The sequence below is a fragment of the Cydia amplana genome, chromosome 1 (assembly GCF_948474715.1).
Source record: "Cydia amplana chromosome 1, ilCydAmpl1.1, whole genome shotgun sequence".
In the NCBI taxonomy this organism is placed as follows: Eukaryota; Metazoa; Arthropoda; class Insecta; order Lepidoptera; family Tortricidae; genus Cydia; species Cydia amplana.
In genome coordinates this window covers 21985105-21998642 of record NC_086069.1, presented here as the reverse complement: position 1 = coordinate 21998642, position 13538 = coordinate 21985105, and the positions used below count along the sequence as shown (strand labels likewise).

At 39.0% G+C, this 13538-nt stretch overlaps 2 protein-coding genes across 3 annotated transcripts; one reads left to right on the top strand and one right to left on the bottom strand.

The window, feature by feature from the left end:
- Positions 1–3511: 3511 nt before the first annotated feature.
- Positions 3512–12725, bottom strand: LOC134650344 (RNA-binding protein 42). 2 transcript variants are annotated; one of them, XM_063505316.1, is made up of 8 exons: positions 12611–12725; positions 9300–9366; positions 8824–9082; positions 7887–8078; positions 6991–7143; positions 5753–5869; positions 4603–4741; positions 3512–3734 (listed from the first exon to the last, which is right to left on the bottom strand). In XM_063505316.1, the coding sequence occupies exons 2-8, from the start codon at positions 9344–9346 to the stop codon at positions 3601–3603; spliced, it is 1041 nt and encodes a 346-aa protein (XP_063361386.1). In that variant the 5' UTR covers positions 9347–9366; positions 12611–12725; the 3' UTR covers positions 3512–3600. The 2 variants fall into 2 exon arrangements, with proteins under 2 accessions (XP_063361386.1, XP_063361379.1); XM_063505309.1 differs by lacking the exon at positions 12611–12725 and adding an exon at positions 9446–9514.
- On the top strand, positions 9865–10699 carry LOC134653834 (RNA-binding protein 7). The gene is made up of 2 exons (XM_063509200.1): positions 9865–10009; positions 10099–10699. Exons 1-2 carry the CDS (start codon positions 9923–9925, stop codon positions 10645–10647), a joined length of 636 nt encoding a protein of 211 aa, XP_063365270.1. The 5' UTR covers positions 9865–9922; the 3' UTR covers positions 10648–10699.
- Positions 12726–13538: the final 813 nt, after the last annotated feature.

Below are 13538 nucleotides of genomic sequence, written 5' to 3'. Positions count from 1 at the left end.
CATTATAGCATACCAAGTTGCCGCTCTTTATTACCTAGGTATTACTAATTGGCTAATTCAACAACTAAAAGTTTCCTCTCGTTTGGCGACGATTAGCTGCTTAAGTTTTAATTACGTTTTTAGCGTTTTATTAGGCAGCGTTCAAGTATTACGTAACGCAATTTTTGGACATTTTTGACACCCCCTCCCCCCATGTAACGCGCCGTAACGTTTTTCTGTAAAGTAAAACGTTACGTAACCACCAAGTGACCATTTTTAGGGTTCCGTAGCCAAATGGCAAAAAACGGAACCCTTATAGATTCGTCATGTCTGTCTGTCTGTCCGTCCGTATGTCACAGCCACTTTTCTCCGAAACTATAAGAACTATACTGTTGAAACTTGGTAAGTAGATGTATTCTGTGAACCGCATTAAGATTTTCACACAAAAATAGAAAAAAAACAATAAATTTTGGGGGTTTCCCATACTTACAACTGAAACTCAAAAAATTTTTTTTAATCAAACCCATACGTGTGGGGTATCTATGGATAGGTCTTCAAAAATGGTTTCTAATATCATTTTTTTCTAAACTGAATAGTTTGCGCGAGAGACTCTTCCAAAGTGGTAAAATGTGTGTCCCCCCCCTGTAACTTCTAAAATAAGAGAATGATAAAACTAAAAAAATATATAATGTACATTACCATGTAAACTTCCACCGAAAATTGGTTTGAACGAGATCTAGTAAGTAGTTTTTTTTAATACGTCATAAATCGCCTAAATACGGAACCCTTCATGGGCGAGTCCGACTCGCACTTGGCCGCTTTTTACCTAAAGGCCACAATTATGTGGCGTAAGGTACCGTAAAGTGGCGAAAAGTTCTGAGGGTTAAAAAACAACGTAACGCGTAGTTCAAACCACCCCCTCCCGCCCCTGTAACGCATCGTAACGTTTTACAAGACCCTCCCTCCCCCCAAATTCGTTACGTAATACTTGAACGCTCCCTTAGCGCAGGCTTAAGATCGGTTTTCCTAGGATAGCGGTGCCGTCATATAGCGGCCGTCTCCATACGAAATAATACGGCTAAATATGGATGTCGTAGTATTTGTATGGAGACGGCCGCTATATGACGGCACCGCTTTCGGAGGAAACCAAAGCTTTACTCTCATAAAGATGCATTAGTTTTGAAATACAGCTACACCTTTTATAGGTACCTAATTTAAACATAGTCTTTGGAAGTACAAAGGAATTATGGTTAAAATACTGAACTTCATACAGAGTGGCGTGTTATTGAATGTAAGCAGGAAATCGTTGATATTGCGGCAGGTATTCAACATTTGTTTCGAAGGATTGTATAGATTATTAATTTATCACCAACAGCAATCTTATTGATAGTTAGCTGCATCACTTTCGTTTTACATATTGAGAAAGAAATGCAAATAGTATGTTAATATTTCTGGGGCAAATGATACGATAAAACGGCCTATTGCATGTTCAGACATGTGCTACAGGAATGTGCTGATCAATGAATTTCAGTGCTTTTGTAAAAGACTTAGTGTAAGGCCTGAGGAGACGCTCGAAGCGGAGCGTTCGGCGGGGCGTGCAGCGTGGCGTCGGGATCACGAGTAGTTTGAGCAGCTTGCACTAAGGCCGCTCCTATACGTTTGCATTTGTTTAACATGCACGCCGCACGCCCCGCCACGCTGCACGCCCAACTCGAGCGTCCACTCGAGCCTTACACTTAATTTAAGTATAGATTATTAACTATTTTTAATAGTGATGATATTAGCGATGAAGTGCTAATTATCATAATCATAAAAAAATACCCATAGTAGGTATCTGTAACCAGGGTTGGGCAAAATACTGGCTTCCACGTATTTGAAATACAAATTACAAAATACATTTTTAAAAGTATTTGAAATACAAAATACAAACTACTTTGGTGACGGGTATTTGAAATACAAAATACAAATTACAGTGTTTAAAATAATGTATTTCAATTACAAAATATACCTTTATTTATTTTTTTGTTTAGCATTTAGTTTTAACGTTAACGAATATCCTTTCATATAAAATTATAGGGTCATTGCGCTAGTTTTCGTCCAGCTCTAGTTTACGTCCACTTGACGAAATTTGAATATATACCTACATTCCTGCACAAATTTGGACTGATTTCAATCCTTATGTCTAAGGCGTCTAAGCAATATATCTGTCTACATATAACAATGATATTTCGCAAAAAGGAAGCGGTGGTGGCCTAGCGGTAAGAGCGTGCGATTTGCAATCCGGAGGTCGCGAGTTCGAACCCCGGCTCGAACTAATGAGTTTTTCGGAACTATGTACGAAATATCATTTGATATTTACCAGTCGCTTTTCGGTGAAGGAAAACATCGTGAGGAAACCGGACTAATTCCAATTACGGCCCTAGTTTACCCTCTGGGTTGGAAGGTCAGATGGCAGTCGCTATCGTAAAAACTAGTGCCAACGCCAATTACTGGGATTAGTTTCCAAGCGGACCCCAGGCTCCCATGAGCCGTGGCAAAATGCCGGGACAACGCGAGGAAGATGAAGATATAGCAAAAAGTAGTAAATTAAAAATGAAATATATATTTGATAATCCGTCAAGTCGTCAAAAACTAGTGCATGGACGGAAACTACTGCAATGACCCTATCCCCTAGATTTAAACGAAAAGTTCCACGCAGAAGTTGACCTAATATAGATCCAGTATCCAGCCAATGAAAATTGTATCTCGGCTGGATCGGAGGTTCGCGGTCGGCTCACAGCTTGTGCGAGAGATTAGACATTTTAGGATTATAGAATTTAATAAAATGTATTTATAGAAATGTATTTTGAAGCTTGAAGTATTTGAAATACAAAATACTAAATACATGTGAGTGCAGTATTTGAAATACCAAATACAAAATACTTTTGAGGTAGTATTTGAAATACAAATACAAAATACTAATTTGTATTTCAAATACGTATTTCAAATACATGTAATTGAAATACTGCCCAACCCTGTCTGTAACTCAGTGAAATTGTTCACCATAACCGATAAGTTTATAGTAATTGTAAGTAATTTATGTACAGATTGGATTGGAGATTTTGAGCCAAAGAAGTAAAATAAATTATATTAAAATTTGAAGTTGTAGTTTAATTCAAGGAAGAGAAATGAAAATTCCTTTCCTTAAAAATACTTATTTATTAGATCTAGGAAAGGTCGTCAAATTCATAGGGTTCACTTTATATACATACAATTTTGAAATCTTAATATGCAGTATTCATTATGCAATATTACTAAAGATTACTAATATGGTAAGTATATGAGAATACCTAGTAGATTACGAGTATAAATTAAAGAAATCAGTTGACATCCAAAACACAACTTATGAACTAAGATACTTTCAAAAGGTACCTATCACAATATGTGGATGAAAGACTAGGGCTAATCTTAGCAAATATTTGCGATCGACAAAGGATAATCGTAAATTGCGAGGGTCAGGATGTCAGTAATACATTTATCTACACGAAATTATCGACGGGATCCTACAATTGTTTACTAATACTCGTAAAAATTAGTATAAATAAATGAAAACCTATAGAAATTGGGCGGTCCGTTTCACTGTCAGCTCTTGTTGCCGGCCATGAGTAGAGAGAGCAGCGCGGCCTTTTCCTTCTCTTTCTTGCGCACCACGTCGAGCGCGCGGTTCTTCCACGTGCTCTTGCGCAGCTTGATGGGCCGGCTGCCTACGTAGCGACCTGACACAAAACAATATAAAATAAATAAATAAATATCATTTATTATCAGATAACTAAGGCCCATAGATACCTCACAAACTAACATACATATAATTTTATAAAGGAACTAAACACTATTTTCACGACAGAACGGCGTGGCTCCGTTGAATCGTCTGCTCTTGTGTCGGATTCGGCAGTTTGCCCCGAATATATGGCGCGGGTTAGGTGTTATGGGACGGTTGCTTTAAATAGCGTCATCGGAATGGATAAAAGCGCAAAGCTTTATGCAGATGGCGCTGGAATCATTTAACCCTTTTCCAGTCCTCACCAATCTACAAGGTTTCCCAAAAAAATCAATTATATTCCAATTGATCCAGCTTTGATGATTCATTTGAAGGCAAGTCACATTTCCCGAAAGTCAAATCTAATTTTGAACCTGAAATCGGAGTGCTAAGGTTGAAATTCTATTGGCGCGTGGTTGATAAAACGTGTCATTGGAGATGCAAAAATAATGCAAAGTCCAAATAAACATAAAGGCCAGACTACAATTTTTGGATTCTTGACAGTTGGAAGCACGTATAATCTGTGGGATTTTATTTTAACCTCATTTAAAAACACGTCTGTTTGTGTTAGTTAAGTTTTATAGCGCCATGGTGCCCATGTTGTGAAACGATTTTAAAACATGTTGTTGTTGTATCAAGAAGGATCTTGGTCACCTTATCCACTAAGCTATTAGTATACAATATATTAGCCACCGGAATTTCGGTTTGATGAAAAAATAATTTTATTGAATGGGAATTTATCTTGTATAATTTAAAGTTTCAATTTCACCACAGTTTCACTAATGAAATAAATAGCTTGCAAAGCAAAGCACAACCAAAGAAATTACCATCCATTTCCTTCATGGCCTTGATAAAGTCCCCGGGGTCCTTGAAGCTGACGAACCCGAAGCCTTTGCTCTTGTTGGTGCGCTTGTCTCGGACCACCTTCGCTCTTTGGAATGAACTGTATTTGCTAAATGTTCGTGTCTGAAACAACAATATCTGTGAGCTAACTTATTCTGTAGTAGCCCTAAGAAATAATCGTGCTCCCAAGTTTGACAGCTGAAGATGGACGCGCTGTACGGCGCGTATGTTTCTTGGTAAACTGAAGTGTCAAATGTCAACTCTGAAAACGTGAATTAGACGATAATGTACGGAGCTGTACAGCGATCTACATTGGCTGTCAAATTCGAACCACAAATTTGAGTTAGACTTTACATGTCTTATACCATCAATGAATCTTTGCTTGCGATCTACTTTTGGTCACACAGAAACAAGTATTAATCAGGGATGTAGCGAATATTCGCATCCGCAACCGCAGAACTTCCGCATTATTTTCAACATAAAATCGATGCGAAGCTTAATGCGGATGCGGATGTGGAACAGGTTGGTACAGGACCGTGTTAGCGGCGGCGTAAGTGCTAGGCACTGACAATCCAACCTCTAGACTGAGCTTAGGCCAATTCTTTCATGAAACCGATGCTGCCAAAAATACGGGGGTGCGGGGGGACGAGGTGAGCGAATCCCGTGCCGTGATTGGTCCGTTCAAAGACACTGACCAATCACGGCACGGGATTGACTCGAAGATGGAGTAACGCTACCGTATGTGTGGCAGAGGGGGTAACGCGACTATGCTACGTCTAGAGGTTGGATTGTCTGTGGTGCTAGGTAATTTAGTCATGAGCCAACAGGAATCTCATTACGTTTTTGTGATTCGTTGATCGAGCACTTTAGCCTTTGACGGACAGTGAGAAGAGGTGTTGGTTTTATTTGGAATTAATAGTTTTTTTTAATAAAAAAATATTAAAATGTAATATTAAATTTTGACGTTTTTATGTACCTAATCTTGACATCTGCATCCGCGCCTTTAAAAATCCGCATGTCAAAAAATCGGCATCCGCAACATCCCTAGTATTAAATAAATAATAAGTTATTAAATATAGACGGTGCATATTAATGTATACTTTTACTTTCCTGCTGTATAAACTAGTCACTGACCAGCAGCTCGTCGGTGACGTCGTTGCCTAGGTCGCCGCAGAACATGCGGAAGTCATCGTCCGGCCAGTCCAGCAGCGTCACGTCCTCCCAGACTTGCCCGCCCGCCGTGCGGACCACCTGCAAACAATATCACGTATTCAGGCCTCGTGGGGGTTATATTATATCACAGAATAACTAATAGTACTACCGTACAGAAAATTCACTCCTTCACAAAAGTCAGATTTAGGTATAAAATTACACCTATATCGCCGCCTGCAAGCAAAATTGAAACTTATAACCGCGCACGAACCGTGAATCTCCTTTGCGCGCCGCAGTTTTATGACCAAGCTGTGAGTGTCGGCACGGGGTCATCACTTGACAAGTTTTTATACCTAAAGTCTATTTTTTTATTCGGTAGACTGAAATGACATTTCATAGTATGAACATCATGTGTCATTTCATACTATGAAATGTCATTTTAGTCTACCGAATAAAAAAAATAGACTTTATACCCACTGATTTATTATTTTTAAGATAAATATGTAGGAATTACAAACGTTGATTATGTAAACATACATTTTTTATCCGGAAATAGTATGTCTGATTCTCACGGAAGTAAGTTTCGAAGCCATTGTGTATTTATATTCTGCGCGAGCGCCACGTGACACGACTATCGTGCACGCCGAGCGGCAGCCCACTGCCATACGCCTGTCCGATGGGCGCGCCGGCCAAATGTACCTAAACTGCGGAGCGACACCCCCCTGGTTATACGTTCTCGCGGGCTTGGTTTCCGCAACTCGACGTCTTATTATTGCGCCTATTTTGTGTGATGGGTTGGCGGCACTATTCTTGCCAACCCAACTAGCCTAGCAGAGCCTTGACGTTGCCGACAACTTCTGGGAGAGACCCCGGTGAGCCGAGGTGTTGTGGGTACTGATACGCCTCTTGGGGGTACTGATACACTACTCGTAATACAATGTGGACTGTGCGTGCGCCCAACTCGTGGCTGTTGCAACCGCAAGTGTATATGGGCCCCTCCGCTTAGTTTCATTCTGACGGTAGTTTTATTGAACGAATTTGAATTAACGCCTCACGATTACAAGACCGATGAGTGATGAGTAATGACGGATGCAATATGCGTCTTATTTAAACCACCTACGTATATCGTTTGACATGATTTTGACGTATATTGCAACCGTCATCCGCCCATTAGTGAAAAAAAAAAAAATTAGTGATGAGTAAAATCACTAGTAACGTACTTTCCGATGTTTCTTCTCTTTCTTGGGCTTGGGCACAGAGTCGGACGCGGGCACGGGCATGGCGACGGCGGCGGGCGCGGGCGCGACGGGCGCGGGCGGCGGGCTGGGCGCGCGGGGAGGCGTCGGCGCGCGCGCTGGCGGCGGCGAACGTTTCTGTTAACATTACATACGGGTTATTCCCACTAGTTACCACCAAGTTCTTACCAGTGGTAACTACTGGGAATTTTTTTCCCACCTTTTACCACTGGTAACTACTGGGAAAAATAATTCCCAGTAGTTACCACCAACTCGGTTTGGTGGTAACTAGTGGGAATTTTTATTCCCAGTAGTTACCACCAAAATTTTGTTACAGTTAAATACTAATAAAAACAGTATAAAAAAATAAAAAATAAATATAGAGTGATTTAATAAATCATTATTAAGTCGATTAGTGTTTTAGTAAACTGCCTTAAAAGTGACGAAAAAATATTGAAACAGTTTAACCGGTACTAGTACAAAAATTATAATATATGCAAGGATACATTTAATAATCCATTTAGATTATTTTTAAGTGATTTTATTCAGTAATTCAAAATCACTCTATATTTATACTATACTATTTTATACTGTTTTTATTAGTATTTAACTGTAACAAAATTTTGGTGATAACTACTGGGAATAAAAATTCCCAGTAGTTACCACCAAACCGAGTTGGTGGTAACTACTGGGAATAATTTTTCCCAGTAGTTACCAGTGGTAAAAGGTGGGAAAAATATTCCCAGTAGTTACCACTGGTAACAACTTGGTGGTAACTAGTGGGAATAACCCTTACATACCTATAAAATCATCTTAGTCCTGATTTCTTATGTAACTTTAACATGCTGCCAGAATAAAATAAAGCTATTTAAACACAGTACCCTCTTCTTGCTTTCATGTTTCTCTTTATTCTTGTCATCGTCCTTGGTCTGTTTGTAAAGCTTGGGCGCCGCCGAGAGCACGACCGGCTGCGGCTTGGGCGGCGGCGGCGGCGCCAGCTGCGGCCCCGGCATCCCCGGCCGGAGGAAGTGCATCGGGAACTCGGGCATGCCGCCGGGCCGTAAACGTTGTACCTGCCGGGGAATTTAAAATTTACAAAGGGTACTTAACATTAATATTTTTAATTAAGATCTAATATCCAATAATCATACATTTTGCAATGTGGCAGTATACGAATTATTCGATTGCGAATAAAATGCATAATCTTGTTCAGAATCTCTATGTCTCCTAACTGTTTCTGTCTTGAACATGGAGGTTTCTTCTAAAGACAATTAGGCGGAATCCTAAAGAGATAGCTTATTATATGTTATTACATCTTATACCTTTAAACGAGCAATTTTTGTATATATATTTATTTATATATATATATATTTCGTGGATCTCGGAAATGCCTCTAATGATTTCGATAAAATTTGCTATGTGGGGCTTTTCGGGGGCGAAAGATTTAGCTATGTCTTATCTCTGGGAAAACGCGCATCTTCGAGTTTTTATATGTTTTCCGAGCAAAGCTCGATCTCCCAGATATTATTTATTAAAAATATTAAAGTTGGGTCAACTCATGAAATTATGTTATGAAGATTTTCCATCGGCAGTAGAAATATCTATGAATATAAAGTGTGCAAAAGCATAAAAGCAGAATGTATCTTTATGGGTTTATATCTTGTGTTATTTTATGCAAGAATCCAATCTTTCAGTTTGCAAAAAATTTTCTTAATATTTTTTGTTAAAAGTATGCAGTGACAGCACAATACCTATGTTAAGCAAGGTAAGCAAGCAGGCCCTAACTTTAAAATGTATGGTGATACTGTTGCAACTTACAGAGGCTGGTATCATCATGTTAGGCATAGAGGGCGGCGGTGGGGGCGGCGGCACAGCAGGGAACATCATGCGGGGCATCATGTTCATGTTGCCCGGCATGTTGGGCATGTTGGACATGTTGTGTTCGAATGACAGCATTGCGGGCGGCGGCGGCGGTGGGGGGATGGCCCGTTCCAGCCGCTGCTGCACCGCGCCGTACGTGCCCGCGCTGATCACCCCCCGGAGGGGACCATGGTCGCCCGAGATCTCCGCTTCGAACCTGTCCAATATAGGTCGTAGTATTATATTTATACAGATAAATCCAATACTGACCATGGCATTTTTCATTGTTCGTACACGATCAAAATGTATAGACTTGAATGAATTTGGACGACAGCGGCGGTCACGATTGATACTAACTTGCTTAAATGCATGAACAGATTCATAATAAAATATTAATTTCAAAACCGAAAGTGTTGATAATCTGCTATACTTACCTAGACATTTCATCTTGCATCTGCTGGTATTTGTTGGAGTCGTCCATGGTGCCTCTCCAACCTTAACCTTAAAGCAGTCCAAAAGAATTACGTACTAACGAGAAAATACGTTTATGACATTAAACAATAGTGCGCTCGATACGTACACTTTGAGACATGTTCAAAGAATTTTGATCAAAATACAACAGAGGTCTATTTTGGGCAATTCGCTTTATAGAAACAGGAAAACGAAACGAATGATTGAAATTGATTGAATGTACAATTGACATTGACAGTCTGTCTGGAAGAGAATAGACAAAACAAAGTTTGTTTAAAGGCGTTTCCACAACTTTGCGATTTATTACAACAGAGAACCATGACTTTTGATCCGGTCCGCATATTTCTTTCTCGCTCTGGTCAACAACCTTCCACACGCTCGAACATGTCGCATGGTCATAGTCGATACCATAGAGGATTTTTTTTTTAGTAACCTGTGAGGCTGTGACAAGTCGGTGACTGTCATAAATGTGACAGTCAAGTCAACGAATTAGCTTTGGTTTTTGCTTGTATTGTATTTAAAATAATATTTATATTGTTGTTTTCTCTTAAATTAAAGGAATTTGTATTTGTAAAAGTAAATTAAAATGATCGATGAAGACAATAAGACACTTTGGTGCGGTAATTTACCAGAACAAGCGACAGAAGAACTACTTTATGAGCTGTTTCTACAGGTTAATTCTGTTTTTAATTTTTCAGATAGTGATTCTGTTTATCATGTGAACACTAACAATAACACTAACGGTTTATTTTATTAAAACAGGCGGGACCATTGGAAAAAGTGAGGATACCAAGAGATAGAGATGGTCGTCAGAAGAATTTCGCATTTATAACCTATTGTCACGAAGTGTCTGTGCCCTACGCTATGAATTTATTTCGCGGAACCGCGTTGTTTCATAGAACTCTGTCGCTACAATGTCGAGGACGAATGGCACTGCTGCCGCCGCCCATACGTTGTTATGGGCCTGATCTATCCCTAGACCTTGTTTCTCAGGGCAATGTCATACAACAATTTGCTGAAATGACTGATAAATTACGGGAAGAAGAACTCAGAAACGTATATGCTCCTAGACACGTCCATGATTTAAATGACAAGTTAGTACAAGCTAGTCTGCAGGGCAACTGGAGTCACAGGCACCACCCATACAGGCCAGACAAGAACCATGCACGGGGAAACAGAGACAACCACGGTGACAGAAATAGAGACAATCACAGTGACAACTACCATGGCAACAGTCGCAACAATTATGGCAATAATAACTGGAGGGACAGAAGGAATCAAAAGAAAGGCAATTACCATAGGAGAGAGTGATTATAATGTATTTACCTTTAATTCTTGATGAACAGATAGTATTTATACATTTAAATTGCAGTCATCAAGTCAATATTATAGAGTCAATGTGATGATGAATGACACCATAAAATCTTTTTAATATTGACTTTATTTTGATTGTGTTTATGTGGTTATTTGATTTTATTTGATTAAAACTATCTGTCTATCACAAACTAGCTAAAGTCTGCCTTAGCTAACTTTGCACTGATTTTAATGTGACCGAATGTAAAATACCATTATAAACATCATATTTTAATAGTGATTTGACATTTATGGTGATACTGCCACTCTCTTTCTGTGCTTTAAAATAACTTGAGTTAGCTTTGTCTGACCTTATTATTAACACATGTAAACTGTGTTTTTGTTGAACTGATTAGTATAGAACATTACTCTGTATGAACTTTTATACATGTAAAAACAAACACTGTTGCTTTTCAATGAAATTATTGTAAGTCTTTATTATTCTTCGGTGGTTCCGATCATGCATATCATATGTCATCACAATCATTTAATATAATGCCATAATAATCTAAATAATTTGTCACACTTGCCTGAAATGAATACAAAATATAATTGAAAATTACATGATCCCGACATCTGGATGTCTTTATAAAGGGCCATTTGGCCCAAAAAATTAAAAAGTGCAATATTTTGTATACCTAACTAGGGAACAAATCAAATTATTTTATGAAATATTTTTTATATACAGGGTGTCCCAGGGTGTCCCAAGAAGTAGTGATATACTGAAGCTGGGAGGTAGAGGACCTAGAGGGCTATCTGAATCACCCCCATGTATGTTCCGCGATTTTTCGTATTTTCGGAGTTATGATTTTTTTTAATTTTTCACCTATCGCCGAGTACGATGAGATTTTTATTTATGGTGACGTGAATTATTGCGGTAGATGCTTGATTTTTTTTGTGTGCTAAGCTGATAGATAGGCCAATTCAGTATGGTAACATTTACTATTGTTAGATCTCTGAATGGAATTAAAAAAAAATTTAATGCCAAGAATGATAAAATTACCCAGTATGTTTTATTTTTCTAAACGCCCTTGAAGTTGTGAACATACTGGGTAATTTTATCATTCTTGGCATTAAATTTTTTTTTAATTCCATTCAGAGATCTAACGATAGTAAATGTTACCATACTGAATTGGCCTATCTATCAGCTTAGCACACAAAAAAAATCAAGCATCTACCGCAATAATTCACGTCACCATAAATAAAAATCTCATCGTACTCGGCGATAGGTGAAAAATTAAAAAAAATCATAACTCCGAAAATACGAAAAATCGCGGAACATACATGGGGGTGATTCAGATAGCCCTCTAGGTCCTCTACCTCCCAGCTTCAGTATATCACTACTTCTTGGGACACCCTGTATAAATTATAAATTGAAATATCACGGTGGCTGAGGCGGAAATCAAACCAGCGTACGTGGCTAACATCCTGACCACTAGACCACCCGGTCACGGCAGTACCCGTCCAGGCTTTCAAAAGATAGCATATACCAGAGAATTTGGTGAATTAAAGAGCCGAATTTGCAACATTTTTACCCTTGAAGTTACACACAATGTTTTTCATCACACTTTTTTAAGCAAAATAATTCTTAATTTGTCTGTCATATAATTTTTTGACAAGCTTTTAGACATCGATAGCACAAACCCATCTGGCATTCATCAGCCACAATTGAAAATTGTGTAAAAATATTTAAAAAGCTATTAAATTAATCAAATTAAATATTTTAAAAACTCATTTATACCTTGGTTCTTATGAATTAGTGACATATTTAAAAAGTCTATAACTATCGCAGGAACACCTGCATGACAATCAGGATGGATTACTTTTGGATTCCACCAACACATTTTGGTCATTTTGACCCTTGAAGAATTTAAATTAAAACAAGTAATTTGTTCAACACAATTGTAAATAAATTACTTACAATTGCTCTATCCTTGTATTTGTATGAAATGTACGAAATGAGTTCCCGCATTAGTCCAATGGAAATTATGTATAATGAAATCGCAATCATTTTCTGGTCCATGCCAAAAACTTTTGCTGGCATTATTTTGTACAAAATGTAGGTGCCAAGAACCCCTCGTATTAGCAAAAATGATGATAAATAGATTATGTCTATTATGTAGAACAGTATCGTCTGCCCATATCCTTCGCTTTTGAGGAACCTGTTGACAAAAAAATGTGTTTTATAATCATGAAGTCCCTCGCGACGGCAAGTAGCGTTTGCACTTTACACATGTGAACTGAGGGTCCACAGTTGTTGCTATGTAGGTAAGCTACCAATGTTGTTTACAACATTTAGCCTTTTGGCCGTAATTTTACATATTTAAAAACATGTCACGCACACGCCAACATCATTGGTTATTTTGGCAGCGTAGGTCGCGCCGAGTACGCACTTTTAAGCGTTCTGAGCACTAGTGCGTGATAAGTTACGCCTTTAAAGGTACTTAACAGTTCAAGGGTTAACGAGTGCACCTCTACAACCAGTCTACAGCCAGCGTGTGAAAAATGTATATGTTTTGGACGACAGCGGTGGCCGAGCTATGGCCGAGGCGTTCGACGCCAGAGCGCCTACCGCGAACCACGTTCGACGTGTTGCCTCTCTGTCGCACTTGTAAATTCGTACGTAAGTGTGACAGGGAGGTAACACTTCGAACGTGGTTCGCGGTAGACCCTCTGCCGTCCCGCTTGCTGCGCCGCCGGTAGCGTATCGTACGTCCAGTCCCCGGCCGTAAACCGAAGGCTATTTCGACTGGTAGCTACATATGTCAACAGTAGTAAAATGAATGAATGAGTAAAAGGAGCCAGTCAACACACCATCTAATTTGTAGAAAAGGATTAGTTACTTCCAT